General features: G+C 43.2%; 2 protein-coding genes across 2 annotated transcripts; one reads left to right on the top strand and one right to left on the bottom strand.

The window, feature by feature from the left end:
- Positions 1-422: 422 nt before the first annotated feature.
- On the top strand, positions 423-4,541 carry tmem242 (transmembrane protein 242). The gene is made up of 4 exons (XM_034150914.1): positions 423-936; positions 1,423-1,523; positions 2,662-2,799; positions 3,429-4,541. Exons 1-4 carry the CDS (start codon positions 867-869, stop codon positions 3,522-3,524), a joined length of 405 nt encoding a protein of 134 aa, XP_034006805.1. The 5' UTR covers positions 423-866; the 3' UTR covers positions 3,525-4,541.
- Positions 4,542-15,776: 11,235 nt separating this feature from the next.
- Positions 15,777-16,493, bottom strand: LOC117498771 (claudin-20-like). The gene has a single exon (XM_034150929.1). The coding sequence runs from the start codon at positions 16,491-16,493 to the stop codon at positions 15,777-15,779; it is 717 nt and encodes a 238-aa protein (XP_034006820.1).
- Between the last annotated feature and the right edge of the window lie 11,215 nt (positions 16,494-27,708).

Raw genomic sequence — 27,708 nt, 5'->3', positions numbered from 1 at the left:
GACGTCACGGGGAGAGCGCCCCCTAGAGACCCGGATGAAAAAAACCTGCAAGAGCGAATTTAGAGTAAAAATAAATACAAATATTATGTTAACAAAACTGTAAAAAATATCCTGCATGATATCTAAGACAAGGACACACATATTTGCATCAATATGTTGTGTAATAATATTTTTAATATTAATAGTAGGTACTGATTTTATGGACGAGTGTTTTATAAAATACAGGAAAAAGTAGGAGGTTTTAAAACAATAGAAAGACAACTACTGAGCAAGACACTATTACAAGACTGCAATCAGGGCACAGGATGAAATACAACAATGCATTTCATTGGGAAACATGACGGTGCGTTCACTGACCCTCTCTCTCCCTGAGGGTGCGTTCACTGACCCTCTCTCTCTCTGCCTGATGGTGCGTCCACTGACCCTCTCTCTCTCTGCCTGATGGTGCGTTCACTGGCCCTCTCTCTGGTCCCTTGCATTTAATTGGGAAACATGTTATCTGCCAGATATAAAACATACAGAGAAAAACTGCAGAGAAAGGTAAAGAAATGTGGAGTTAGTAGTATTGTTAAACCTTAAGAACCTCTTGAGTTGCGAGGAGGACAACTTTAAAGCGTTATTTGAGTTCTTAGAAAGTACCGGGTTGATGAAGAGGATTTAGTTTTGTTATTTTGTTATTTTGATTTCTCTTTTTTCTTCCTTGAAGCTCACTGATTTCTTCCCATGTTCTGTGGTCCACACTCCGGTCCAGAAGGTGGCGGTAAATGCACCTAAAAGCTGTTTGCCAACCACCATAACACTCCAAAAAGAAGAAGAAGGCTGCTTGTTTCCACTCGGTGGCTTTACGCAGGGGGACCGACGGTGTCATGGCTGCAGCCGCTGAGAGCATGAAGGTGGAGGCTGGAGGAGAGGAGGACAAACTGCAGACCCTCAAAGGTCAGATTATAATCAAGTTATTATTATCAATTAAAAATAAAACTGCGTGTTGGGCTTCATGACGTCACCATTCCTCTCTGACGTCACGGTGTCTGTTGGTCAACAGTCCTGCTTCAGGGTTACAAAATACACACAATCTACTTTACTGTCAATCTGTTAGTTTATATGTACTGACAGAGAGATAGAGAGGCTGTCTCCTACAGTCCCGAGGATACACCATACAAATATATATATACAACTATGTATACACTCCTGTACACCCACTTATATATATATACATAATCAACATAGACACATTTATACATATGCACACATTAAGAGGCATATATAAAAAACAGTATATACAAGTCAGTACTTTTACTTTTACCAGAGTATTTTTAAACACGAGTATCTGTACTTCTACTTGAGTAAAGGAAGTGTGTACTTTAGTTTTGTTGAGTCTGTGCTCCCTGACTCTTCCTGTCCTGTATGTTGTTGTCTCTGCAGGAGCAGCGTTCCTCAGCTCCGTGGCGTCTGTAGGGATGCTCGCGGGGTTCGGGTCCACGTTAGCCCTGTCCAAGAAGAAGAGCCCCGGCTGGTTCAGTAAGGTCAGAGTTCTGATATCTCTCTCTCTGTCCCCTGTCTCTGATCTCTCTCTGTCCCCTGACTCTGATCTCTCTCTGTCCCCTGACTCTGATCTCTGTCTGTCCCCTGTCTCTGATCTCTGTCTGTCCCCTGACTCTGATCTCTCTCTGTCCCCTGACTCTGATCTCTCTCTCTGTCCCCTGTCTCTGATCTCTCTCTGTCCTCTGTCTCTGATCTCTCTCTGTCCTCTGTCTCTGATCTCTCTCTGTCCCCTGTCTCTGATCTCTCTCTGTCCTCTGTCTCTGATCTCTCTCTCTGTCCCCTGTCTCTGATCTCTCTCTGTCCCCTGACTCTGATCTCTCTCTGTCCCCTGACTCTGATCTCTCTCTGTCCATCATATCTGCCAAGACGCTGGGACATGTCCCCAGAACTGTAGTACACAACAACACTGGTTCATTTCACACAAGAGAAGTAGTTTAAAGTAACAAAGTCTATTTACTCTGTCTTTCTGTTCCCTGACGGTGCGTTCACTGACCCCTTTCTTTCTGTTCCCTGACGGTGCGTTCACTGACCCCTGTCTTTCTGTTCCCTGACGGTGCGTTCACTGACCCCTTTCTTTCTGTTCCCTGACGGTGCGTTCACTGACCCCTTTCTTTCTGTTCCCTGACGGTGCGTTCACTGACCCCTGTCTTTCTGTTCCCTGACGGTGCGTTCACTGACCCCTGTCTTTCTGTTCCCTGACGGTGCGTTCACTGACCCCTTTCTTTCTGTTCCCTGACGGTGCGTTCACTGACCCCTTTCTTTCTGTTCCCTGACGGTGCGTTCACTGACCCCTTTCTTTCTGTTCCTTGACGGTGCGTTCACTGACCCCTTTCTTTCTGTTCACTGACGGTGCGTTCACTGACCCCTTTCTTTCTGTTCCTTGACGGTGCGTTCATTGACCCCTTTCTTTCTGTTCACTGACGGTGCGTTCACTGACCCCTTTCTTTCTGTTCACTGACGGTGCGTTCACTGACCCCTTTCTTTCTGTTCCTTGTTCCCTTTCTTCTGTTCCTTGTGTTCACTGACCCTCTCTCTCTCTCTCCCTGACGGTGCGTTCACTGACCCTCTCTCTGACCCCTGACGGTGCGTTCACTGACCCTCTCTCTGGTTCCTCTGCAGGGCGTCTCAGTGACGGCGGTGGCCCCAGAGAGTGGAGCCTCGTTGGCCCTCAGAGCTCTGGGCTGGGGGTCTCTTTACGCCTGGGGGGGGGTCGGCCTGCTCTGCTTCACCGTGTGGAAAATACTGGGAGTCCATAGCGTACGTATCTCTGATTTAAAGGTCTCCTATCATGCAAGATGCACTTTCTGATGTCTTCTCTACATCACCATGTGTCCCCGGTGTGTCCCCCGTGTGTCCCCGGTGTGTCCCCGGTGTGTCCCCGGTGTGTCCCCCGTGTGTCCCCGGTGTGTCCCCCGTGTGTCCCCCGTGTGTCCCCCGTGTGTCAGGAGACTCTCAAAGTGTCAGGAAATAAACCCCTCTCTCTTTTCCTCCGTACCCACATCTCTAAAAACGGGGGATCAACGGAGCTGATCCAGATGTGCTGCGTCATGACGACATTACTAAAATGTGGGCGGGCTTTACACCCACGGGCCAATCAGAAACGTTGCTGTCAGAAACAATGAGACGTGTTCTGGACGTAATATGGTCTGTGTTTACATTAGCATGCAGCGTTCTCTTTAAAGCTACAGACCCAGAGTCAGCTCTTTAGTAACAGCTGGAAGAGAGAGGGTGTGTTTGGAGCAGGACACTTCAGAGACATGTTGTTATATATTCGTATATATCTGAGACCTATAATATATGCCTAAAGATAGCATAATAGAAGACCTTTTAATAATGATGATTTTAACACAGCTATGTCCCTCACCTCTCTTCCTCTTCTTCCTCAGATGTCAGAGTTCAGGCTGAAGATGCAGTCCTTCGTCCCGGCCGTCCCAAAAAAACCCGAAACCGACCCTGTGGACTGGAGCGCCATCTTCAAGTGACCGTCTTCAAGTGACCGTCTTCTCCTGCGGAAACATCTGCACCTGAACGCATCGTGTGGACGGAGAGACTCTGGAGCCTCGTCTGAGGAACCCGTCGTGTATATTTGTACAAAAATCGCTTTTGTTACTCTGAACATATCAGCGTTTATTTTATAATTTATTCTGAAGTGGTCACAGTGACCCCGGACATGTGGAGACCCCAAAGTGTTCTGATAGAAGTGTAGAGTAGGGTCTGCAGCTCATAGAGACTGCTGGATGCTAACCTGCAGATGCTGGGACATTCACACAGTTAGCATCAGTTGAGTTAGTTAGCATTATAGCTTACTGTATGTGGACAATAGTTAGAACATGTCTGTCAGATTTGGACAGTTCTGGAGTGGGTTAGGAGGTTATTGAGGATGCTGAATCCATTCCTGACCTTTTCAGGATCATAAAAGTCAGTTTCAACCAGAAAGTGTCCAAATCTGTCCTCTCTGTGGACTGATTCTGATCAAGTTTGGGTCCATTTGAAAGATTTAGGGGACTCTGGATTGGACAGATTGCTTATTTATTTGAATATAAATTGTCTACAGTCGAGGTAATAATGTTCGTCTGGTGCTCTCTGTTCTCAATGGTCCCAACCCAGTCAGAGTCAGTCCACAGAGAGGACAGACATGGACTCTGAAACCACTCCAGAACGGTTTGATAAGTGCTAATGAACTCACCTTGTGTTCACTGTGTGAGTGTCCCAACATGCAGGTTAGCATCCAGCAGTCTCTCTGAGCTGCAGACAGACTGGAAGACCGGGACATATCCACGCCTTATTTTAAAATGTCTGACACGGACTGAGAAGATCTTTCTGAATATTGAATCCACAGCGAGTCGTCTCGCTGACATCCAGCTTCATCACGGAGTTATTTCTGCCTCTTTTTCATCGCTTTACTACGAATAAAGTCTTTATGTTCTGTGTGCGAGCGGCGCACCCTCTGATCTGTAATGAACCGTTTCTGAATAAATTCAATTCATCTGTGAAGTTTCTCCTTTCACCTGTCATACCTGAAGCTCCTCCTACACACACACACACACACACACACACACATACACACATACACACACACATACACACATACACACATACACACACACCTGAATCAAACACACCTTTATACTGTACTTTAGTAAAAGTAGAAGTACTCAGATCTTGTACTTTAGTAAAAGTAGAAGTACTCAGATCTTGTACTTTAGTAAAAGTAGAAGTACTCAGATCTTGTACTTTAGTAAAAGTAGAAGTACTCAGATCTTGTACTTGAGTAAAAGTAGAAGTACTCAGATCTGGTACTTGAGTAAAAGTAGAAGTACTCAGATCTGGTACTTGAGTAGAAGTAGAAGTACTTGAGTAGAAGTACTCAGATCACGTACTTGAGTAAGAGTAGAAGTACTCAGATCTTGTACTTGAGTAAAAGTAGAAGTACTCAGATCTGGTACTTTAGTAAAAGTAGAAGTACTCAGATCTTGTACTTGAGTAAAAGTAGAAGTACTCAGATCTTGTCCTTGAGTAAGAGTAGAAGTACTCAGATCTTGTACTTGAGTAGAAGTAGAAGTACTTGAGTAGAAGTACTCAGATCACGTACTTGAGTAAAAGTAGAAGTACTCAGATCTTGTACTTGAGTAGAAGTACTTAGTAACTTGCCTCCCTGGTACACAGTGTGTGACAGTAACTGAGCTCCACCCATCATCAGGGAAACAAGGAAACATGTTGTTATTCAGTGACGACACACACACACACACCAAGGATGTTAGGATACAGACAGAAGGCGACTGAAGGCAGGGGTGAGAAGTAACTAAATATATTTACTAAAGTACTCAAGTACAATTTAGAGGTACTTGTACTTAACTTGAGTATGTCCATGTTCTGCTACTGTGTACTTTTACTCCTCTACAGATCAGAGGTACATGGTGTACTTCTACTCCACTACATGTATTAATCCCTTTAGTTACTTCACAGATGTGGATGAATGATGTGAAATCTAACCAAGTGTTAAATCAGACTTTAGTTCCACCTGGAGTAAATCCACAAGCTACCCTGCAGTATACAAAGTCATTCAAACTAGCTACACCTTTACCAGCTTTGAGAACACTTTCATGATCAATCATTATAAAACATATCATATATATTATTCTGAAATGGACCAATCTGCACAATGACTACTTTTACTGTCGCTACTTTCACTATATTTTGATGATAATACTTTTATACTTTTACTTGACGAACATTTTGAATACTTTTACTCAAGTACATGATCTGAGTACTTCTACTTTTACTACAAGATCGGAGTACTTCTACTTTTACTGTAACAGAGTATTCCTACACTCTGGTACTTCTACTTTTACTAAGTACTAGATCTGAGTACTTCTACTTGTACTCAAGTACCAGGTCTGAGTACTTCTACTTCTTCTCTCTCTGCAGGGGAACATCTCTCCGGGGTTGGAGTGACTCTCAGACAACAGGAAGTGTTTCTGCTTCACGGTATAAATGGCTTCCAGGTTAGAGGAGGGTCTCAGCTGTCTGTCAGGAGGTCTTCAGAGACCCTGTCCTCCTGTCCTGCTGCCACAGCTTCTGTAGAGCCTGTCTGCAGAGCTGGTGGAGAGAGAAACACCAGAGTGTCCAGTCTGTAAGAGACGATCTTCAAAGGACTTCTTCCCTCCCAACTTTGAGGCCTTCTTACAGGAGAGATCTCCAGAGGCTCTCTGCAGTCTGCACTCTGAGACACTCAGACTCTTCTGTCTGGACCATCAGCAGCCAGTCTGCAGAGATTCAGAGAAACACAGCGACCACAGATTCAGACCCATGGATGAAGCTGCTCAGGATCTCAGAGAGGAGCTCCAGAAGTCTCTGCAGCCCTTTCAGGAGAGACTGAAGCTCTTTGAAGAAGTGAAAGTGAGTATAATCTAACACCTGAAGGTCCAGGCTCAACGCACAGAGGAGCAGTTTAAGAAGCGTCACCAGTTTCTAGAAGAGGAAGAGGAGGCCAGGATGGCTGCACCGAGGGAGGAAGAGGAGCAGAAGAGGAGGATGATGGAGGAGAAGATGGAGGCTGTGAGCAGAGAGATAGCAGCTCTTTCACACACAGTCAGAGCCACAGAGGAGGAGCTGAGAGCTGAAGACGTCTCCTTCCTGCTCAACTACAAGGCTGCAGAGGAGAGGCTGCAGCGCCCCCTGCTGGAGGATCCACAGCTGCCCTCAGGAGCTCTGATAGACCAGGCCAAACACCTGGGCAACCTCAGCTTCAACATCTGGAGCAAGATGAGGGACATGGTGTCCTACTCTCCTCTCATCATGGACCCAAACACTGCTCAGCCGAACCTCGTCCTGTCTGAAGATCTGACCTCTGTTCCCAGGACGAGGACAGAGGAGAGTATCAGAAGCTTCCTGATAACCCAGAGAGGCTTCCTCTACTCCGTCCTGGGCTCTGAGGGCTTTGACTCAGGGACGCACAGCTGGGACGTGCAGGTGGGAGACGCAGCGTTCTGGTCGGTGAGGGTGTTGGCAGAGTGTGTCCAGAGGAAGGGCTACAGGCTGGATTATGGAGAATACTGCTCAGGTCCGGAGGGTACCGAGCCTTTTCCCCGTCTCACCCCGACTCTCCTGTCCACACACACACACACACACACACACACACACACACACACACACACACACACACACACACACACACACACACACACACACACACACACACACACACACACACACACACACACACACACACACACACACACACACACACACACACACACACACACACACACACACACACCACGATGTTTCTGTACATTTACACCGAGGATGAAGTGCGGATCGTACCGGGGAAGGTCTCCGTCAGAAATAAATAGACGTACTGAATTAATGTCTTTATATTTAATTCTACTTTATTTGAAATACATGTCTTTAATAATGCAGTCGGTGGACACCTGATGTATTAAACAGAAATAGAGTGGTGCAGGAATGAGTCCTAAAACCAGGAAGTGAGTCAGCATTTCACCACTTCCTGTTCCCTGGTCTCAGAGCCAATGGGATCTCTCCATAGGAAAATAGCTGAAATAAGGTCTGTGGTTGAGACACATTGAAGAGACGGGTCACGTTTTGTTCTAGGACATTAAATCCATCAGCAGTGACCCCACTGGTGATTTCTGAAGAGTTGACGTGTCTGAAAAACGATGGTTGTTACCAAGTGGCTGAATAGGACTACAGAAGTCGTGGAGGACGTTGTACGTCATTACGCCGAACACGTGAACACTCCTCTAAGTTAGTTTGCCCTGTTCTGCTTGAAAGCAAGTCCCTGCCTCCTGCAGACTGTTCAAACAAACGCTTCAACTCGTTCCATTTAGAATCTGTATGTTTGAATATGGATCTGAAGTTGGCGTGACGTTGAAGTCGTGCTGCTGGACTCGCCTGTAGTTCCTTTATAGCATCACGTTAGCATTTAGCTTCTGGACATTAGATTTATGATTCGAACATTATAAAAGTAGACATGTGGAGATTATCCTGAACAAAACATTTATCAAACAGGTTCCTTTTCCACAGACCTTATTTTTTACAATATTCCTAAACCCTCTGGAGAAACCCTGCTTTTTGGTTGTTTTTTTTAACTTCAGGTGGACCTGCAGAAACACGTCGTCCCTGCACCGCTCCATACAGGCTAGGGTTTGAATGAATGTGTTCAACTTTAACAGCATCTGTAAACTATGACTGTTCCTACATCTTGATTTGACATGTCTTGTTTTCTAAGGTTTCACTGTTACAGTAAAAAACATGTTGTTATTTATTTTCTCTTGTTGTTATTTGCATTACATTTCATACTGAGGTGATCCAGAGAAAGTGATCAGGTTACTCATCATTGTTTTACGTCTAACTAGTTATTGTAAAGGATTACATATCTAACTGAATATAGAGGTGTGCAGGAATGAGACATGACTCAGGGTTTGATCACTTCCTGAAATGCCAGATTAAAAAAAGAAACACTTTTATTCCAAGACTACACATGTATGTTAGAGAGCAGGGGTGTCAAACTCAAGGCCCGGGGGCCAAATCCGGCCCGCGACTTCATTTTATGCGGCCCCACAAGAGCTCTGAAAGAATATTATATGTTTATTATATGGTTACATGCCGATTTACAGAAGCACGTTGCCCATAAACTACATATCCCACAATGCATCTCAAATGTGAATTTTGTTCAGAATTTGACTTTTTTCTCAGAATTTGACATTTTTGCTTCAAAATTTCACATTCTTTTACATTTTCACATTTTTTCCAGAATGTGGCTTTTTAATAATAATAATAATAATAATGTAATATAATACATACGTTTATATATATTAAATATTTATATATGTATTTTTATATAGTCTTAAAGTTACAACCAGCCCTTTGAGTGCAACCATAATGCTGATGTGGCCCGCGATGAAATTGAGTTTGACCCCCCTGTTATGGAGAGATGGTTCTGGATCAATCACATTCAGAGGTCAAAAAACGCAACAGGAAATATGATTCTCTCCCTTAAAACTCTTTTCATAATTGAGGAAAATATATTGATATGAAGGTCATTTTGTCCTCGGACAGAAAAGCACGTTAGCTGACATTAAATATAAATATCTCTTCGTATTTGTGCATTTTTAGCCCTTTGAAGTTCTTCTTGTCTCTTTCAGGAGCTGCAGACCTGCTGAAGGTACAAGTACACAATCAATATTCAGTATTTACAGCCGTGACACACACTTCTGTGTTTGTTATCTGAATGTGGCTCCCCAGATTTTTAAATATCTACATAGCTGACTTAAATCAGAAGTACACAACGACGGAGGTGTTACGCAACTATAGGAGACACGCTGCAGCTTCAGAAAGGATATAGAGACACAAAGGTTCCACATGAAGAAACATCTCCAGCAACTTGTGTTGTGTGCGTCACTCTTTAGTGTCCCCTGGTCTCCCAGCTGTGTGCGTCACTCTTTAGTGTCCCCTGATCTCCAGCTGTGTGCGTCACTCTTTAGTGTCCCCTGGTCTCCCAGCTGTGTGCGTCACTCTTTATTGTCCCCTGGTCTCCCAGCTGTGTGCGTCACTCTTTAGTGTCCCCTGGTCTCCCAGCTGTGTGCGTCACTCTTTAGTGTCCCCTGGTCTCCCAGCTGTGTGCGTCACTCTTTAGTGTCCCCTGGCCTCACAGCTGTGTGTGTCACTCTTTAGTGTCCCCTGGTCTCCCAGCTGTGTGCGTCACTCTTTAGTGTCCCCTGGTCTCCCAGCTGTGTGCGTCACTCTTTAGTGTCCCCTGGTCTCCCAGCTGTGTGCGTCACTCTTTAGTGTCCCCTGGTCTCCCAGCTGTGTGCGTCACTCTTTAGTGTCCCCTGGCCTCACAGCTGTGTGCGTCACTCTTTAGTGTCCCCTGGTCTCCCAGCTGTGTGCGTCACTCTTTAGTGTCCCCTGGTCTCCCAGCTGTGTGCGTCACTCTTTAGTGTCCCCTGGTCTCCCAGCTGTGTGCGTCACTCTTTAGTGTCCCCTGGTCTCCCAGCTGTGTGCGTCACTCTTTAGTGTCCCCTGGTCTCCCAGCTGTGTGCGTCACTCTTTAGTGTCCCCTGGTCTCCAGCTGTGTGCGTCACTCTTTAGTGTCCCCTGGGTTGCGTTCGAATACTCCAAAAAAACAGCTCCTAAGTTCTAACCCTATCGTCTATTCCTTGACCTCGGAGTGGAACGTCACGGGGTTAAGGGATAGTGGATAGGAGAATTCAAAAGGACTTAGGAGAAGAGACTGCGGTACTTTAGAGAATCCGACTGCACTTTCACTATCCGACGTGTTTATGATGCGCCAGCGGAGGTCATAAATGTGCGCCTGCTGCGGTGGGGAAACTATGGAAACTACAGTTTTCTATACAGCGGACTACAACAGGGATGTTTAATAAGAACGAGGGACTACTGTAAACTCATCTAGAGACTCTGCACCGTGCTCTGATGCTGTTATGCTTTATGAACAGGGACAACAGAGAAACATATTCTTCATGACCAAAGTTGGAATTGAAATAAAAAAGGAAAGTGAAACTTATGCTCGTCACCCTCTCCCTCCGGTCCACATTAATACAAATGATCCCAATACGTATGATTGTGTGAACTATGAAAAGATCTTAAAATAAATACAAATGTATTTATTATAAACGTTAGTCCTTAACATCTATCAATGTGTCTATCACCATTCAAACATCTTTTTAAAAGTTGAACAAACCCCACACAGCTTAGTAAAGACTGTGAAATGTTGACTTTATTTGATCATTTCAGTCAAAACTAACGTTCACATTTCCCTTTTTGATTATAATACTGATGAACGTTCAAAACAAAGCACTTTGGCAACTTACCACATACGTTTTGAACCGTAACTTTCATGATATCATTTCTCGTTCATAATCGATTGTTTCCGTGAACGACCGGATATTCCCTCGGCTTAAATGCCACAGCCGCAAGGCATTGTGGGGCAGCATTTTCTCCTCTCATGTCGGTTAGGGAGGTCCAGTGGTTCCTAAGCTAAAGGAGGTTATAAAGGAAGTTTGAAACCTCCTTTCCTTTCATTTAGAGAATTGGAACGGCACTTATCATGGCTGCCACTGAGGGACTTCCGGGTCATTTCACTCCGTTAGGAAGGTTCCTAAGCTAAATGGACTATTCGACCGCAACCCTGGTCTCCCAGCTGTGTGCGTCACTCTTTAGTGTCCCCTGGTCTCCCAGCTGTGTGCGTCACTCTTTAGTGTCCCCTGGTCTCCAGCTGTGTGCGTCACTCTTTAGTGTCCCCTGGTCTCCCAGCTGTGTGCGTCACTCTTTAGTGTCCCCTGGTCTCCCAGCTGTGTGCGTCACTCTTTAGTGTCCCCTGGTCTCCCAGCTGTGTGCGTCACTCTTTAGTGTCCCCTGGTCTCCGTTGTGTCTGAGCTTCTTCAGCGTTTGGTTTCTGCAGCTTCTAGTAAACGCTGCTCATGTCTCCTCAAGTTACTGAATGTTCTCTAAATGCTGCACGTGTTGTTGAAGATGTTTCTTCATGTGGAACCTTTGGGTTTTATATCTGCATCCTTTCTGAAGCTGCTTCTCCTGATGGAGGAGTGTTGTTGTGTGTTGGCTCCTGTCGGCCTCCGTACAAACAACACATAGGAAACATGTAATTAAATTAAATCTGAAACGGCCGAATGACAAACAGCCCCAGATTCAAACCTGTATTAAATAAAGTGAAATGATACATTCAAGAGTCCTTGGGATCAGAAGATCATGTGACCTCTAAAACATTTTAAATCGCACGAGAGGAGAATCCAAAAGCATCAAAAGCAGCGACGCTCAGCTCCAGAACAAACACATCATTCTGCCGGCTGCACCTCTGTGTGTGTGTTCTGCACCTGAATGCATCACGGGCAGGCTGCACCTCTGTGTGTGTGTTCTGCACCTGAATGCATCACGGTCAGGACGTCTGTGTTATTCCGTGTGCCGGTGTGAAGCTGTTTCCTGAGAGGCCCTGTGGGCGCTCAGCTCAGCTCAGCATACATGTGACTGAAACCCCCCTCCCTCTAACAGAGTGTCCAGTCTCCATCAGGCTTAACGTTGCGTCCAGAGAACGCCTGCATGTCCTTTACGATGCAGCTGGAGGTGGATGGAGGGGAGAGGGAGGAGGGGGCGGTGTGCAAAGTGCATCCGAGCGTGGTGAGAGGATAATGGGAAAGCAAAGAGCATCATTACCTCTTTCCACGCCGCGCTGCACCCTCACCTCGCTCTGAGACGCAGCGAACACACGGACCGGACGCCCGCGGCTTCAGGCTGTTTGGATCGGGATTCTTTCATATCTCACTTTTTATATCCTGCTTTAAATGTTCTAACTGTAACTTTCTATTTCCACATGTATATTTTTTACTTTTTGAATGCTATTTTATTTCTATTTGAGATGTTTACATTCTGGATTGTTTATTTATGGTCTTTTAATTTCTCTCATGTTCAATGCCTTGTCTTTTGATGCTGCTGCGCAAACATTTACACATTGGGATCAATAAAGGACAGACGCGAGAGCGACGGAAGAGACGGCAGAGCAGAGCAGCACGAGCAGAGGCGAAGGGCGGAGGAGAGAGAGGAGCAGAAGCGGAGAGAGAGGGAGCGAGGAGAGGGGGAGAGAGCGGAGCGGCGAGGGAGAGGCGAGGCGAGGAGGAAGGGGGGAGGGAGAGGAGAGGAGCAGGAGGGAGAGGAGAGAAGAGGCGAGCAGGGAGGAAGGAGGAGGGAGAGGAGAGAGAGAGAGGAGAGGAGAGGGAGCGGAGAGGAGAGAAGAGAGAGAAGAGAGAGCGAGAGGAGCGGAAGGAGAGAGAGGAGAGGAGAGGAGAGGAGGAGAGAGAGGCGGAGAGAAGAGGAGAGGAGGAGGAGAGAGGAGAGAAGAGGAGAGGAGAGGAGAGGAGAGGAGAGGAGAGGAGAGAGCGGAGAGGGGGGAGAGGAGAGGAGGAGCGGAGAGGAGAGGGAGAGGAGAGAAGAGTGAGAGAGCGGAGAGAGAGAGATGTAGAGAGGCGAGAGAGGAGAGGAGCGAGGAGCTCAGCGGAGTGGCGACGGAGCGTGCGAGGGAGAGAATCGTCTCTCTAGCACGATCTATCATCTTCTCTGCTGTAGCTCTCGCTTTCTATCTCTCATCTTCTCTCATCTTCTCTCATCTTCTCTCATCTTCTCTTCTCTTCTCTTCTCTTCTCTTCTCTTCTCTTCTCTTCTCTTCTCTTCTCTTCTCTCATCACATGTCACTTGTTAGACCAGGGGTGTCAAACTCAATTTCATCGCGGGCCACATTCGCATAAAGGTTGCACTCAAAGGGCCGGTTGTAACTATATAAATATATAATATATATATAAAATAATGTATTATATTACATTATTGCCTCTGAATTGGATTATATCGGTAGGATAATAACTTAGTAATTAACTACGCTGAAAGCAGAAGTCAGGGCATTATAATTGCAAGTCTCTTCAGTGCGAATGTCACAAAACGATTGCTTGGTGGGGAACATTGTAGTTTATGGGCAACCTGCTTCTGTAAAGCGGCATGTAACCGTATAATAAACGTATTATATTCTTTTGCAAGCTCTTGCGGGGCCACATAAAATGAAGTCGCGGCCGGATTTGGCCCCCGGGCCTTGAGTTTGAGACCCCTGTGTTAGACGCTTTTATCCAAAGCGACTAACATACTCAATACTGTGGACAATCCCCACAGGAGCACTTTGGGGTGAAGTGTCTCAGGGACACAACGACATGCTGACTGCAGTGGGGTTTGAACCTGTGACCTGCTGAACTCAACACCAAGGCACTATCCACTGCGCCACACGCCTCCCATCTCATCTTCTCATCTTCTCTCATCTTCTCTCCTCTCTTCTCTCCTCTCATCTTCTCTCCTCTCATCTTCTCTCATCTTATCCCATCTCATCTTCTCTCATCTTCTCTCCTCTTCTCTCCTCTCATCTTCTCTCATCTCATCTTCTCTCATCTCTTCTCTTCTCTCATCTTCTCTCCTCTCATCTTCTCTCCTCTCATCTTCTCTCATCTTATCCCTCAGATCTTTCTGAAACACGGACTAGACGCCGACAGTTTGAGGCTTTTTGGACCTTTTTCTTGTATTGCTTTCTAAATGTCTAGAAGCTGAAAGCGTCAGAGTTCAGAGCGACCCGATACGAGGTCTAAAGGAACTCATCAAGACTTTTCTCCGTCTACTCTTCAGTGCATTGAATGGATGTTAACGGCTCACTAATATCTTTAGAAACACACAAACTAAATACTGCTTCAGAATTTCACAGAGAGCTGTGAAATATAATTGGAAAAAAGTTAAATAAAATCTTCTTTTTTGTATTTTTCAAAAACTCTAAATCCGGCTCAGAAGTGAATACATTTTTATATTTTATAAGCGTGATATTATTTCATTAAAACACAGATACTATTTAAATGTTCTGGGGGTTGAATCCAGAAAGCTTTAGGCAGACTCAGAGCCGGTGAATACAAATACAAATGCTAGCTTTTCAATTCATTTTGCATCATAATATTAAGCTCTGTTTCTGTGACCTCAGACTCAGAGACAGTTTCCTCCGTCAGGCCATCAGACCGTTAGACTCCTGAACTCTGGAGAACATCCAGAACATTCATCTGAACTCTGGAGAACATCCAGAACATTCATCTGAACTCTGAAGAACATCCAGAACATTCATCTGAACTCTGGAGAACATCCAGAACATTCATCTGAACTCTGAAGAACATCCAGAACATTCATCTGAACTCTGAAGAACATCCAGAACATTCATCTGAACTCTGTGAAGAACATCCAGAACATTCATCTGAACTCTGAAGAACATCCAGAACATTCATCTGAACTCTGAAGAACATCCAGAACATTCATCTGAACTCTGAAGAACATCCAGAACATTCATCTGAACTCTGAAGAACATCCAGAACATTCATCTGAACTCTGGAGAACATCCAGAACATTCATCTGAACTCTGGAGAACATCCAGAACATTCATCTGAACTCTGAAGAACATCCAGAACATTCATCTGAACTCTGAAGAACATCCAGAACATTCATCTGAACTCTGAAGAACATCCAGAACATTCATCTGAACTCTGGAGAACATCCAGAACATTCATCTGAACTCTGAAGAACATCCAGAACATTCATCTGAACTCTGAAGAACATCCAGAACATTCATCTGAACTCTGTGAAGAACATCCAGAACATTCATCTGAACTCTGAAGAACATCCAGAACATTCATCTGAACTCTGAAGAACATCCAGAACATTCATCTGAACTCTGGAGAACATCCAGAACATTCATCTGAACTCTGAAGAACATCCAGAACATTCATCTGAACTCTGAAGAACATCCAGAACATTCATCTGAACTCTGAAGAACATCCAGAACATTCATCTGAACTCTGAAGAACATCCAGAACATTCATCTGGCTGCATCTTGATCATTATTGATCTATATATCATATTCCATTGACTTGTATATAGACTCTTCTTCTCCCCCCCCCCCCTGTATACCATCCAGTTGAAAGCCCCTCCCCCATGTTTTGGGGGTTAAACCCAGACTCAAAGCCGGTGAATACAAGTTTTTCAATACATTGCGCACCATCATATTAAGCTTATTCTCTAACGTGCTCTCAGATGTTTATTCTCAGCTTTTTGCAAATACAGTTTTTGTTTAAAAGTGTTTTTTCTTTTGTGTTTGAATCCTGATTTATGGAGTGAAGCTACACGTACTCGTGCCGGCTGTATTTCTCACTCAGCTCTTTGGGAGGGGGGACTTCTGCCTCCTTCCTCTCTTTCTGAGGTGGGGGGGGTCGCCGCTGCAGCACCAAGAACCAGTCCTGGTCCTCGTTGGAGGCGTGATCCGGGCGTCGGGACTCTAACCCGGGGCAGGACAGGCACAGAATGACCCCCCCGGCCAGCAGGAAGCCAGAGGCGCAGAAAGCCAGTCCCAGCGCCCCCCCGGGCTGCAGCCTCCTGCCATCCGGACGCTTTAAAAACGCGGCGACGACTTCGAAAGTGAACCATGACGCCGGGCCCAAACACAGGAAGGCAGCCAGCACCAAAAACCCCCCTCCAGCGACCGCCGTGTGACCTTTGGCTCGCCTGCCGCCCCCCCATTTGGTGCATTTGAGCCCCAGGGCGGCGAGGCAGAGTCCGAAGGCGGCGGCGAGGCAGCAGAGGACCATGGAGGCTCTGGTGATCTGCAGAGAGGCCGGCAGCGTGAGAGGAGACGGCTTCACGCTGCAGCTGAAGACCCCCGGCAGCGGGGACACGCAGTCCATCCACAGACCCTGCATCCTCCAGGGGGGGGGCGGCGGCAGGCCGGGGCGCGGGGGGGCGCTCACCGTCCAGCTGGGGAGCAGCGTGGCCACCAGGGCGCCCAGGAGCCCCAGCAGCGCCAGCACGAACGCCAGGATCTGCACGGAGCCCGGCAGCATGGAGGCCTGCACACAGGACAAATCATGATACGATACGATATGATAATAGCAACCTGGAACCAAGAGAAATAATAATAATAATAATAATAATAACAATAATAATAATTCATTACATTTTTGTTAAGTTTTAACCGTAAGAAATAGCACTTTAAGTGATTTTATTAATAGAGTTTTCATGCCATTTTGTTTGTTACTATGGCAACAGTTTTTCTGAGTTTCCCGTCTTCTGTGTTTTTAGACATGTGACGTGCAGCGTGGATGTTAAAGGACATCGTGTGTTGGTCGTCCTCAGTCCTCAGAATGAACACCAGATGACTCAGGAGATGCTTCGCTGTCCATTCTTCCACATAATCTCTTCATAACGAGTCACCGTTACACTTATTATTACATTACATATTATTTAACACCCCTTGCTGTGAAACACAAATGATGTGCAGCATACACCTGGCTGCTAAATCTTCAGAACTGATCCAGGATGTGTGTTTTGTAAATTGTGTAATTTTGTTTATGTTTTATCTTTAACCTGTTTAAGCCCTGAGCCTGTTTTTCAGGTCTCAGGCTCGAACATGCCATGCCCAGAACAAATGACCATATCTTCCCTTCTAAAAGGGTTACATTAATAATCTGTTTTCTCAAAGTAATGATAAACCTGTGAGTTGGATGTAGAAAAGTCAGAATCAATATAGATGTTTTTATTTAAAAGTAAATTCAGATTGAACATAGAAAAAAAATGTAAATTATAGTGTCCGTCCAAAAATAAAACATGACTTATAGTGAAAACCACCCTTGAATGATGGGTTAGTAGACTAAAAGCTTTATGAATCCACACTATAACATATAATAAGTACCCTGTATCAAGATTGATGCAAAATAAGTGACATTTGACCTTTTTAGAGAGATTTAGCAGGAAAACCCACCCTGAGGTGATTTGGGTGGATTTCCATATCTCTGGAACCCCTCGGTCGATTTTGATGGTTGACACCTCTTTCTAATATATCGTTCTTTACGCATGCTTCTTAGTTAACATTAAGCTGTCCTTGGCTCTTTTCTGCTGTAACACATGTACATTTCCCCTCTCTCTGGGACTAATACAGTTATTCTGATTCTCATTCTGATTACACATATTAAACATGTAACTGACTTCTTGCACTATTTGTTGTGTTGTGTTGGAGGAGCCTCAGATTTCATTGATATGTATACCCTGTGTACAAATCGCAATAAAAGCCTTGACTCTTCTAACAGTGAATACTGAGGACAATACGTACTTACATTTCTTTGAGATGTGTTTTGTTGACCTTCATTTCTGCCTCATGTTGTTATTGTATTCATGTTTCTGTGGTTTTCATTTGAACTTTTGTTCTTTCTTGTGAAGCACTTTGTGAACTGGGTTAGGGTTAACTGACTTATTGCACTATTCATATTATATTTTATTAGTATTTACTTGCACCATTTCATCTGTTTTATTGTGTTGTGTTGGAGGAGCCTCAGATTTCATTGACATATGGACTGTAGCTGCTGCACACACGACAATAAAAGCCTTGCACCTTGAATCTAACATTGAATACTGAGGACAATACTCACAGCAGCAAATTAGGGTTACGTTTCTTGCCCAAGGACACGATGGCTGGGGTTCGAACCGGTGTTTCCAAACGCCCCTTGATGTGATGATAAACGCTGTCGCCCACTGAGCCAAAACCGCCCCAAACGAGGTGAGCAGGGGGGCGTGACGGACAGCTGATGGTGATGTATTCAAAGCTGCAGGAAACACTGAGTTGAGATTCCCTCTCCAGAGACGACGGGGATGTTTTGAAACACTGAGAGCAGCCTCTTTGTCGCTTTCAAACCAATCAAAAAGCACCTGGAGATAATTCTTCTTCTGTGGTTCTCTTTATGGCAACGACAAACACTGAGGGTCAGTTGTGTTTTGATTCACTCTCCAGCGACGATGAGATTATTCAAAACAACAAGAACAGCTTTTTTGTCGCCTTCAAACCAATCAAAAAGCACCTGGAGAGGATTCTTCTTCTGTGGTTCTATGAGGGACAGTTGTGTCGCTGAACTGAGATTTACTCTTCAGAGACGACGGGATATTTTTAAACACCAAGAATTAAGAGCAGCCTCTTTGTTGCTTTCAAACCAATCAAAAAGCACCTGGAAATGATTCTTCTTCTGTGGTTCTCTTTATGGCTTTGTTTTTGGAGCTCTGGAGTTTTAGCAGAAACACTGAGGGTCAGTTGTCGTTGTTTTTATTTACTCTCCAGCGACGACACAATTATTTAAAACACCAAGGACAGCCTCTTTGTCGCTTTCAGACCAATCACAGAGCACCTGGAGATGATTCTTCTTCTGTGGTTCTCTTTATGGCTTTGTTTTTGGAGCTCTGGAGTTTTCTACGAGCGCGTGAGAAAAATGCGGCACTTCTTCCTCCTGGAGACGAGCGAAGAGGTGAAGCTCATCGCTGAGAATCACATCTCTGCCAAGCTGTGATTTACCAGACCGAGTAATGGCTTCAAAAATACCATTTATTTTAAACAAAAGCAGCAACAAATCACTGTCACTTAAATCCTCCGATAAACACCAATCAGTTTTCAACACAGACACAGCGTGAAGAATTCCAGCCAGTCTCACCTGTGTGTGTGTGTGTGTGTGTGTGTGTGTGTGTGTGTGTGTGTGTGTGTGTGTGTGTGTGTGTGTGTGTGTGTGTGTGTGTGTGTGTGTGTGTGTGTGTGTGTGTGTGTGTGTGTGTGTGTGTGTGTGTCGCCCGCTGTCTCCTTGGAAACTCTACATACAGTTTCAGCGTCTGAGTGAAAGACAGGAAACTGACCCGAGCGTCACCCTGAAGGTCGCTCAGTGTCTGATCTGATGAGTTGATTGCCTCTTTGTCGCCTTGGACCAAACAAAAAAGCACCTGGAGATAATTCTTCTTCTTCTGTGGTTTCCCTTCGCATGGTTTTGTTTTGCTCTGGAGTTTCACGAGAGGCAATGCGGCACTTCTTCTTCTTCTTCTTCTTCGTCGGGATGAAGGTAGAAGCTCATGATGATTATTTCTGATGGTATCTGGGCGCCGGTGCTCTGGTTTCGGTGATAAAACCCTCCGAGCCGCAGTGTGTTTCGAGGTGTCGCCTGTCATGTGACTGCGACGCGATGATAAGGGTCCGCAGCCGCCCGATTACCCAGCATTCAGTCTGTTATTACCATAATCCTCCCACCGCGTCTTATCTCGGTCACACCAACAATCTACCGCATGTTAATGGCTTTTTCCGGCAGTAATTGCTTAAAAACATTCATTGGCGCTGCTTTGGACCTGTCACCTGATTGGATCTGCACTACCCGCCTTTTAATGCACAATTTCATCATTTTAATCTAAATGTATTTTTTATAAATTTTATAAAGGGTTATTTTTTTTTAAATATAATCAAGTGTTAAATCAGACTTTAGTTCCACCTGGAGTAAATCCACAAGCTACCCTGCAGTATACAAAGTCATTCAAACTAGCTGCACCTTTACCAGCTTTGAGAACACTTTCATGATCAATCATTATAAAACATATCATATATATTATTCTGAAATGGACCAATCTGCACAATGACTACTTTTACTTTTCACTGGTAACTGTATTCTGTGTGATATCAAGTGTCTGTGAAATGTCTATGTGAAGCTTTGAACTGCACTTAGTGTATGAAAGGTGCTAAATAAAGATTCATATTATTATTATTTGTATTATTTAACGCCTCAATATGTTGCTCATTTTGAGCCCACTGTACATTTCACATTTACATCCAATCTAATATTTAATATTCCATTCCTCGTGTACTTATATATATATATATATATATATAGTAGAGATAATATAGATGAGAGAGATATATATATATAGATATATATATTATGATATATATATATATATATATATATATATATATATATATATATATATATATATATAATATATATATATATATAATATATAATATCCTGCTTTATATTCTGTCACTGTACATTTGTATTTCCACATGTATATTTTTTACTTTTTTTTTAATGCTATTTTATTTCTATTTGAGATGTTTACGTTTTGGATTGTTTATTTCTAGTCTTTTAATGTCTCTAATGTACGATGCCTTGTCTTTTGATGCTGCTGCAACGCAGACATTTCCCACATTGAGATCAATAAAGAACTTCTGATCTTATCTTACCTCATCAGTCTTTATTGTGTATTACTCACGTGAGCTTTTTCTATATATTTAACACGTTATCTGTTTCATTATTTCTCGCCTTGTAACCCTAACCCCCGCTGCAGGACTAATACAGGACCTCTGATTATCATCTTCTAACTTTCAATAAATTAATGCTTAGATTTTTTACATTTTTCATTAAAACATTTTTTATTTCATTTTGTATTTCAACTTAATTCTTGTAGTAAAAACGTCCAATAAAATGTATATAAATATAAGAAGTAAAAGCAGTATGATGAAGATGATGATGAAGATGATGAAGCCTATCATCAGACGCACAGTAACAACAAACACAGGATTTCTCTCCGGATCACCGTGGGAACATGAGTCCCTGAATGCATCATTTCAACCGTCAAGCAGCTTAATGAATGTTGTCGTGTTCAGATTCACAACCAGAGGTGGGAGGTAACTAAATACATTGACTCAGTACTTAAGTACACTTTAGAGGTACTTGTACTTTACTTGAGTATTTCCATGTTCTGCTACTGTGTACTTCTACTCCTCTACAGTTCAGAGGTAAATGGTGTACTTTTCCTCCACTGCATGTATTAATCCCTTTAGTTACTTCACAGATGTGGATGAATGATGTGAAATATAATCAAGTGTTAAATCAGACTTTAGTTCCACCTGGAGTAAATCCACAAGCTACCCTGCAGTATACAAAGTCATTCAAACTAGCTGCACCTTTACCAGCTTTGAGAACACTTTCATGATCAATCATTATAAAACATATCATATATATTATTCTGAAATGGACCAATCTGCTACTTTTACTCAAGTACAAGATCTGAGTACTTCTACTTTTACTCAAGTACAAGATCTGAGTACTTCTACTTTCACTCAAGTACAAGATCTGAGTACTTCTACTTTTACTCAAGTACAAGATCTGAGTACTTCTACTTTTACTCAAGTACAAGATCTGAGTACTTCTACTTTTACTCAAGTACAAGATCTGAGTACTTCTACTTTTACTCAAGTACAAGATCTGAGTACTTCTACTTTTACTCAAGTACAAGATCTGAGTACTTCGACTTTTACTCAAGTACAAGATCTGAGTACTTCTACTTTTACTCAAGTACAAGACCTGAGTACTTCTACTTTTACTCAAGTACAAGATCTGAGTACTTCTACTTTTACTAAAGTACCAGATCTGAGTACTTCTACTTTTACTCAAGTACACGATCTGAGTACTTCTACTTTTACTAAAGTACCAGATCTGAGTACTTCTACTTTTACTCAAGTACAAGATCTGAGTACTTCTACTTTTACTAAAGTACCAGATCTGAGTACTTCTACTTTTACTCAAGTACACGATCTGAGTACTTCTACTTTTACTCAAGTACCAGATCTGTGTACTTCTACTTTTACTGAAGTACAAGATCTGTACTTAGATGTTCCATTGTTATCAGCAATAGTTGATTTTGTGATTTATATAAAATTGTGATTTTTAACTTAATAACTTAAAGGTGGGGTAGGTAAGTTTGAGAAACCGGCTTGAGATACACTTGTTGTTATATTCCATGGAATGCTCTTAACATCCTGATAGCAATGAATATCTGAAGTGCTTTGACAAAAAATCCATAAATAAATATCATCTGTGGAAGCTGTAGTACTGTAAAAAGCACGACCAATCATCTGAGCCGGCTCGGCTAAAATAACTGGATGGCCTACCTGCCTGTCAGCCTTCCATCTGTGCACAAACTTATCTCGTGCCCTCATTGGTCATGTGCGCGTTCGTGTGTGTTGGAGGAGGGGCTCTGTGAGGAAGTGGCAGATTTTCTCCAGTTGTGTATTTTCAAATTCTAGCGATCTCGAGCTGGTTTCTCCAAACTTACCTACCCCACCTTTAAAGAGGCTTTAATGTGTTTTTTGCTGTTTATCATTCGTTATCTGTTTGTTTTATTTAATTGTGGAAAGACAATTCAAATCCAATCCATGAAATGCATAAAAGACCTTTGGTATGTCACATGTATGAACACCAAACACCTCTAATCATCTTGTGACTTCATGTATGGCCCTGAGCCCAGAGCTGATAGATAAAGAAATCCTATAATGAGAATGTGCAGAGTGATTATAGAGGTTTGATCCCAATCAGTCGAGAACAAAGAAATCATTCATTAAATTAGCATAAAAGCCGCTTGAGCTGCAGCGAGAGGATCACACACCATTTAACTCAGATTCAATTACCCCTCTGTGTGCTGTGGTGAAACACACACTACACAGTCACACACACACACACACACACACACACACACACACACACACACACACACACACACACACACACACACACACACACACACACACACACACACACACACACACACACACACACACACACACACACACACACACACACACACACACACACACTGTGATACACAGTCACACACACACACACACACACACACACACACACACACACACACACACACACACACACACACACACACACACACACACACACACACACACACACACACACACACACACACACACACACATACTAACACACACACACACACACATACTAACACACATACACACACACACACTATAATACACAGTCACACACACACACACACACACACACACACATACTAACACAGACACACACACACACACAATAACACACACACATACTAACACACACACACACACACATACTAACACAGACACACACACACACACACACACACACACACACAATAACACACACACATACTAACACAGACACACACACACACACACACACACATACTGACACATACACATACACACACACATATGAACACATACACACAGACACACACACACACACATACACGCACACACACACAAACAGACACACACACACACACACACACACACACACACACACACGATTGATGTGCACGCCTGCAGGGTTTGTTTGAAATAGTCTTTATTACATATTTGTGATGATCAGAAGTCAAACGTGAATATTATTCATTGTATTATTCTATATCTGTGACTGTGTATCATTGTGTGTGTGTGTGTGTGTGTCTGTGTGTGTGTGTGTGTGTGTGTGTGTGTGTGTTTCTACCTCATTATTCTTTTAATTTCTTTCTTTTTTTAAATAAAGAGTTTATTTTAAAGAGTCCCTATTCTTCTTTCTGGCTTTCTCCTGTAGTGTGTTCTATATATTTTAGTGCATGTCAATGGTCTGCAGAGGCTAACATCCCTGTGTTTCTCTCTCTCTTTCATTTGAAGGGATTTCTGATGGCATTACGTTACGGGCTAAAAAGATGAAGAGGTTTTTATTTTAATGAAGTGATTCCTCACAATGAGTTTCTCCTCTAACAGAAATTAGCTTCACATTAAAGCTACAGTTTGACCTCTGACCTCCACAATCACTGCAATAATAGAGCTGAATCGAACCATCTGCCACACACACACACACACACACCCCGAGGCTCCATCAGCCATCAATCAGCACACATACAGGAATATAAATGAACCGCTTTATCTCATCTGGACAGACACAACCCCCCCCCACACACACACACACACACACACACACACACACACACACACACACACACACACACACACACACACACACACACACACACACACACACACACACACACACACACACACACACACACACACACACACACACACACACACACACACACACACACACACACAGTATGCTTAACTAGGTAAAATGTTTGCCTTGCTTCCATACTTTATGCTAAGCTAGTTGTTGGCTCTGCATTAATTTGTGATGCTATTGCTACTGCTTTCAGTCTTGATGCTAAGCTAGCTATTTACCACTGCTTTCAGTCTTGATGCTAAGCTAGCTATTTACCACTGCTTTCAGTCTGTATGCTAAGCTAGCTATTTACCACTGCTTTCAGTCTGTATGCTAAGCTAGCTATGTAACACTGCTCTCAGTCTGTATGCTAAGCTAGCTATTTACCACTGCTTTCAGTCTGTATGCTAAGCTAGCTATGTAACACTGCTCTCAGTCTGTATGCTAAGCTAGCTATTTACCACTGCTTTCAGTCTGTATGCTAAGCTAGCTATTTACTACTGCTTTCAGTCTGTATGCTAAGTTAGCTATTTACCACTGCTTTCAGTCTGTATGCTAAGCTAGCTATGTAACACTGCTCTCAGTCTGTATGCTAAGCTAAACTAAGCTAGCTGTTTCCCCTGCATGACATTTGTTTTAACCAGTGGCGAGCCGTGAGCTTTATACCTAGGCCCTCTGACCCCCACCAATTCCCTCGAAAAAAAGAAAAAAAAAATAGTTATTACGTCACAGCGTATACTTCAGCGGAATATCAAAACAACGGCCCAGGGTGCAAAACGCATCAATGACAGCGACCCTCTATCACACAAAACAACACCTGTGAACCCAATTTGTGTTCTTTGACATTGAAAATGATATTGCATTGTGTTTGTTACTTTCGTTGCAGTTGTATGTCTTAAGTGTAATTTGGCATGCTTTTATTTTGAAGGCGAGTTCACGCTGTTGACAGGAAGTTGTTGTTGCTATGGAAACAAGAAAAGTTTCACAGCGGGCGGAACTTGTCATAAAGTCCGCGATAATAAAACCCACCCATTTAGAGGGAAGATATGATTGGTCAATTGTACTGTCATTTGACATTACTCTCTCGTTCAGTTACTATAGCAGGCCCTCTGTGAATCGCAGAGAGGGCCAGACGAGCTTCTTTCATGTAACCCTTCACATTCATCAGAGACTGAACAGGCAGATTCCAAGGATTTATTTCTTTGGAAATGTTATTTTAAATACAATTAAATCAAGTTTTTTTTCGGTAAAACTAATGAAAAATATAACAAAAATAATATTAAAAAAATATATATTTAAAAAAAATATATTTTTTTAAATGTTTTTAAATATTATTTTTTAGAATATCTTAGGCCCTCACAGAGGGCCTAGAGGGCCCTGACGGCTCGCCACTGGTTTTAACTAATCTGGATAAAAGAGGCAGAGTACATTTAAAAAGTACAAAAGAAAATTAAATACTCATTTATTGTACTTCAACATCATCATTAAAAAGATGTACACAGATATTTAAGAAAATAAATTACCAAATACTTTAACAGTTCATAAAAATAACTTGAGTTCATTTGAAATGAAACACTTCTTGGTAGTGTTCCCGTCACAAATCAGAAAACATAAATACAGATTCTCAGATATACAAAAGATAGCATCGAGCAGCTGCAGAGGGTTTTATCTGAAGTGCTTTTGTCAAAATATGAAACTACAACTGAGAAATAAACGGTACAAGAAACACATTTACAATATGATGCTAAAAAATAAAATAACACGTTCAGGCGGCCAAGTGCAAAGAAATAACTGAGCTCCAGATGTTTGTCTTTTTTGTTTGAGGTCATTATTGAGTCTTTGGTCCAGAATACAAACAAGGTTACAGAAACATATTTCCCCCGTCGCTCTTCATCGTTGAATCCTCTTCGGTATTCTTGAAAAAGTAAAAAATGTGTTCCATATTTCCTGAAAGTGTGGTCAGGGTGTGTTAGTGGAAGCAGCCGGCCCCTAACACACGTCGACTCTTCTAAAAATTCACATTTGATCAAATATTATCGCTGATTTTCATTATTGTAAAAACGTAATTTGTTCTTGTTTTTAATCCCAGGCCATTTTGAATGATGACATTTTTCCGGGTGTCTTTGTTGTTTGTTTTGATGTGTGAGGGACTTCCTGGTGATGGAACACACAATCTGCACAAAACACCTTAACTTAAGAGTTTCTTTAAGTCTTCTTCTTACGGTTTCCTTAAAAAGTTCCCATATTATTTACATTTGTTCCCCTTATCTTAACACTGACTGTAGCCGACTGTAGATAACTGCAACTGACTGTAGCTAACTGTAGCTGACTGTAGCTAACTGTAGCCGACTGTAGATAACTGTAACTGACTGTAGATAACTGTAGCTGACTGTAACTGACTGTAGATAACTGTAGCCAACTGTAACTGACTGTAACTGACTGTAGCTAACTGTAGCCAACTGTAACTGACTGTAGCTAACTGTAGCTGACTGTAACTGACTGTAGCTAACTGTAGCTGACTGTAACTGACTGTAGATAACTGCAACTGACTGTAGCTGACTGTAGCTGACTGTAACTGACTGTAGATAACTGTAGCCAACTGTAACTGACTGTAACTGACTGTAGCTAACTGTAGCTGACTGTAACTGACTGTAGATAACTGTAGCCAACTGTAACTGACTGTAACTGACTGTAGCTAACTGTAGCCAACTGTAACTGACTGTAGCTAACTGTAGCTGACTGTAACTGACTGTAGCTAACTGTAGCTGACTGTAACTGACTGTAGCTAACTGTAGCCAACTGTAACTGACTGTAACTGACTGTAGATAACTGTAGCCGACTGTAGCTGACTGTAGCTGACTGTTGACGACTGTAAGTGACTGTAGCCTACCGTAGCTGACTGTGGCTGACTGTAGCTGGATGTAACTGACAGTAGCTGACAGTAGCTGACTGTAACTGACTGTGGCCGACTGTAGATAACTGTAGCTGACTGTAGCTAACTGTAGCTGACTGTAACTGACTGTGGCTGACTGTAGCTGACTGTAGCTGACTGTAGCCGACTGTAGATAACTGTAGATAACTGTAGCTGACTGTAGCTGGATGTAACTGACAGTAGCTGACAGTAGCTGACTGTAGCTGACTGTAGCTGACTGTAGCTGACTGTAGCTAACTGTAGCCGACTGTTGTTGACTGTAGCCGACTGTAGCCGACTGTAGCTGACTGTAACTGACTGTAGCCGACTGTAACTGACTGTAGCTGACTGTAGCTAAGGGTAACTGACTGTAGCCGACTGTAGCTGACTTTAGCTGACTGTAGCTAACGCTAACTGACTGTAACTAACTGTAGCTGACTGTAGCTAACGGTAACTGACTGTAGCTGACTGTAGCCGACTGTAGCTGACTGTAGCTGACTGTAGCTGACTTTA

Source organism: Trematomus bernacchii, unplaced genomic scaffold (genome assembly GCF_902827165.1).
Source record: "Trematomus bernacchii unplaced genomic scaffold, fTreBer1.1, whole genome shotgun sequence".
Taxonomy (NCBI): Eukaryota; Metazoa; Chordata; class Actinopteri; order Perciformes; family Nototheniidae; genus Trematomus; species Trematomus bernacchii.
The sequence above is the reverse complement of the archived record's forward strand: the minus strand, read 5'-3'. Positions and strand labels throughout refer to the sequence as shown.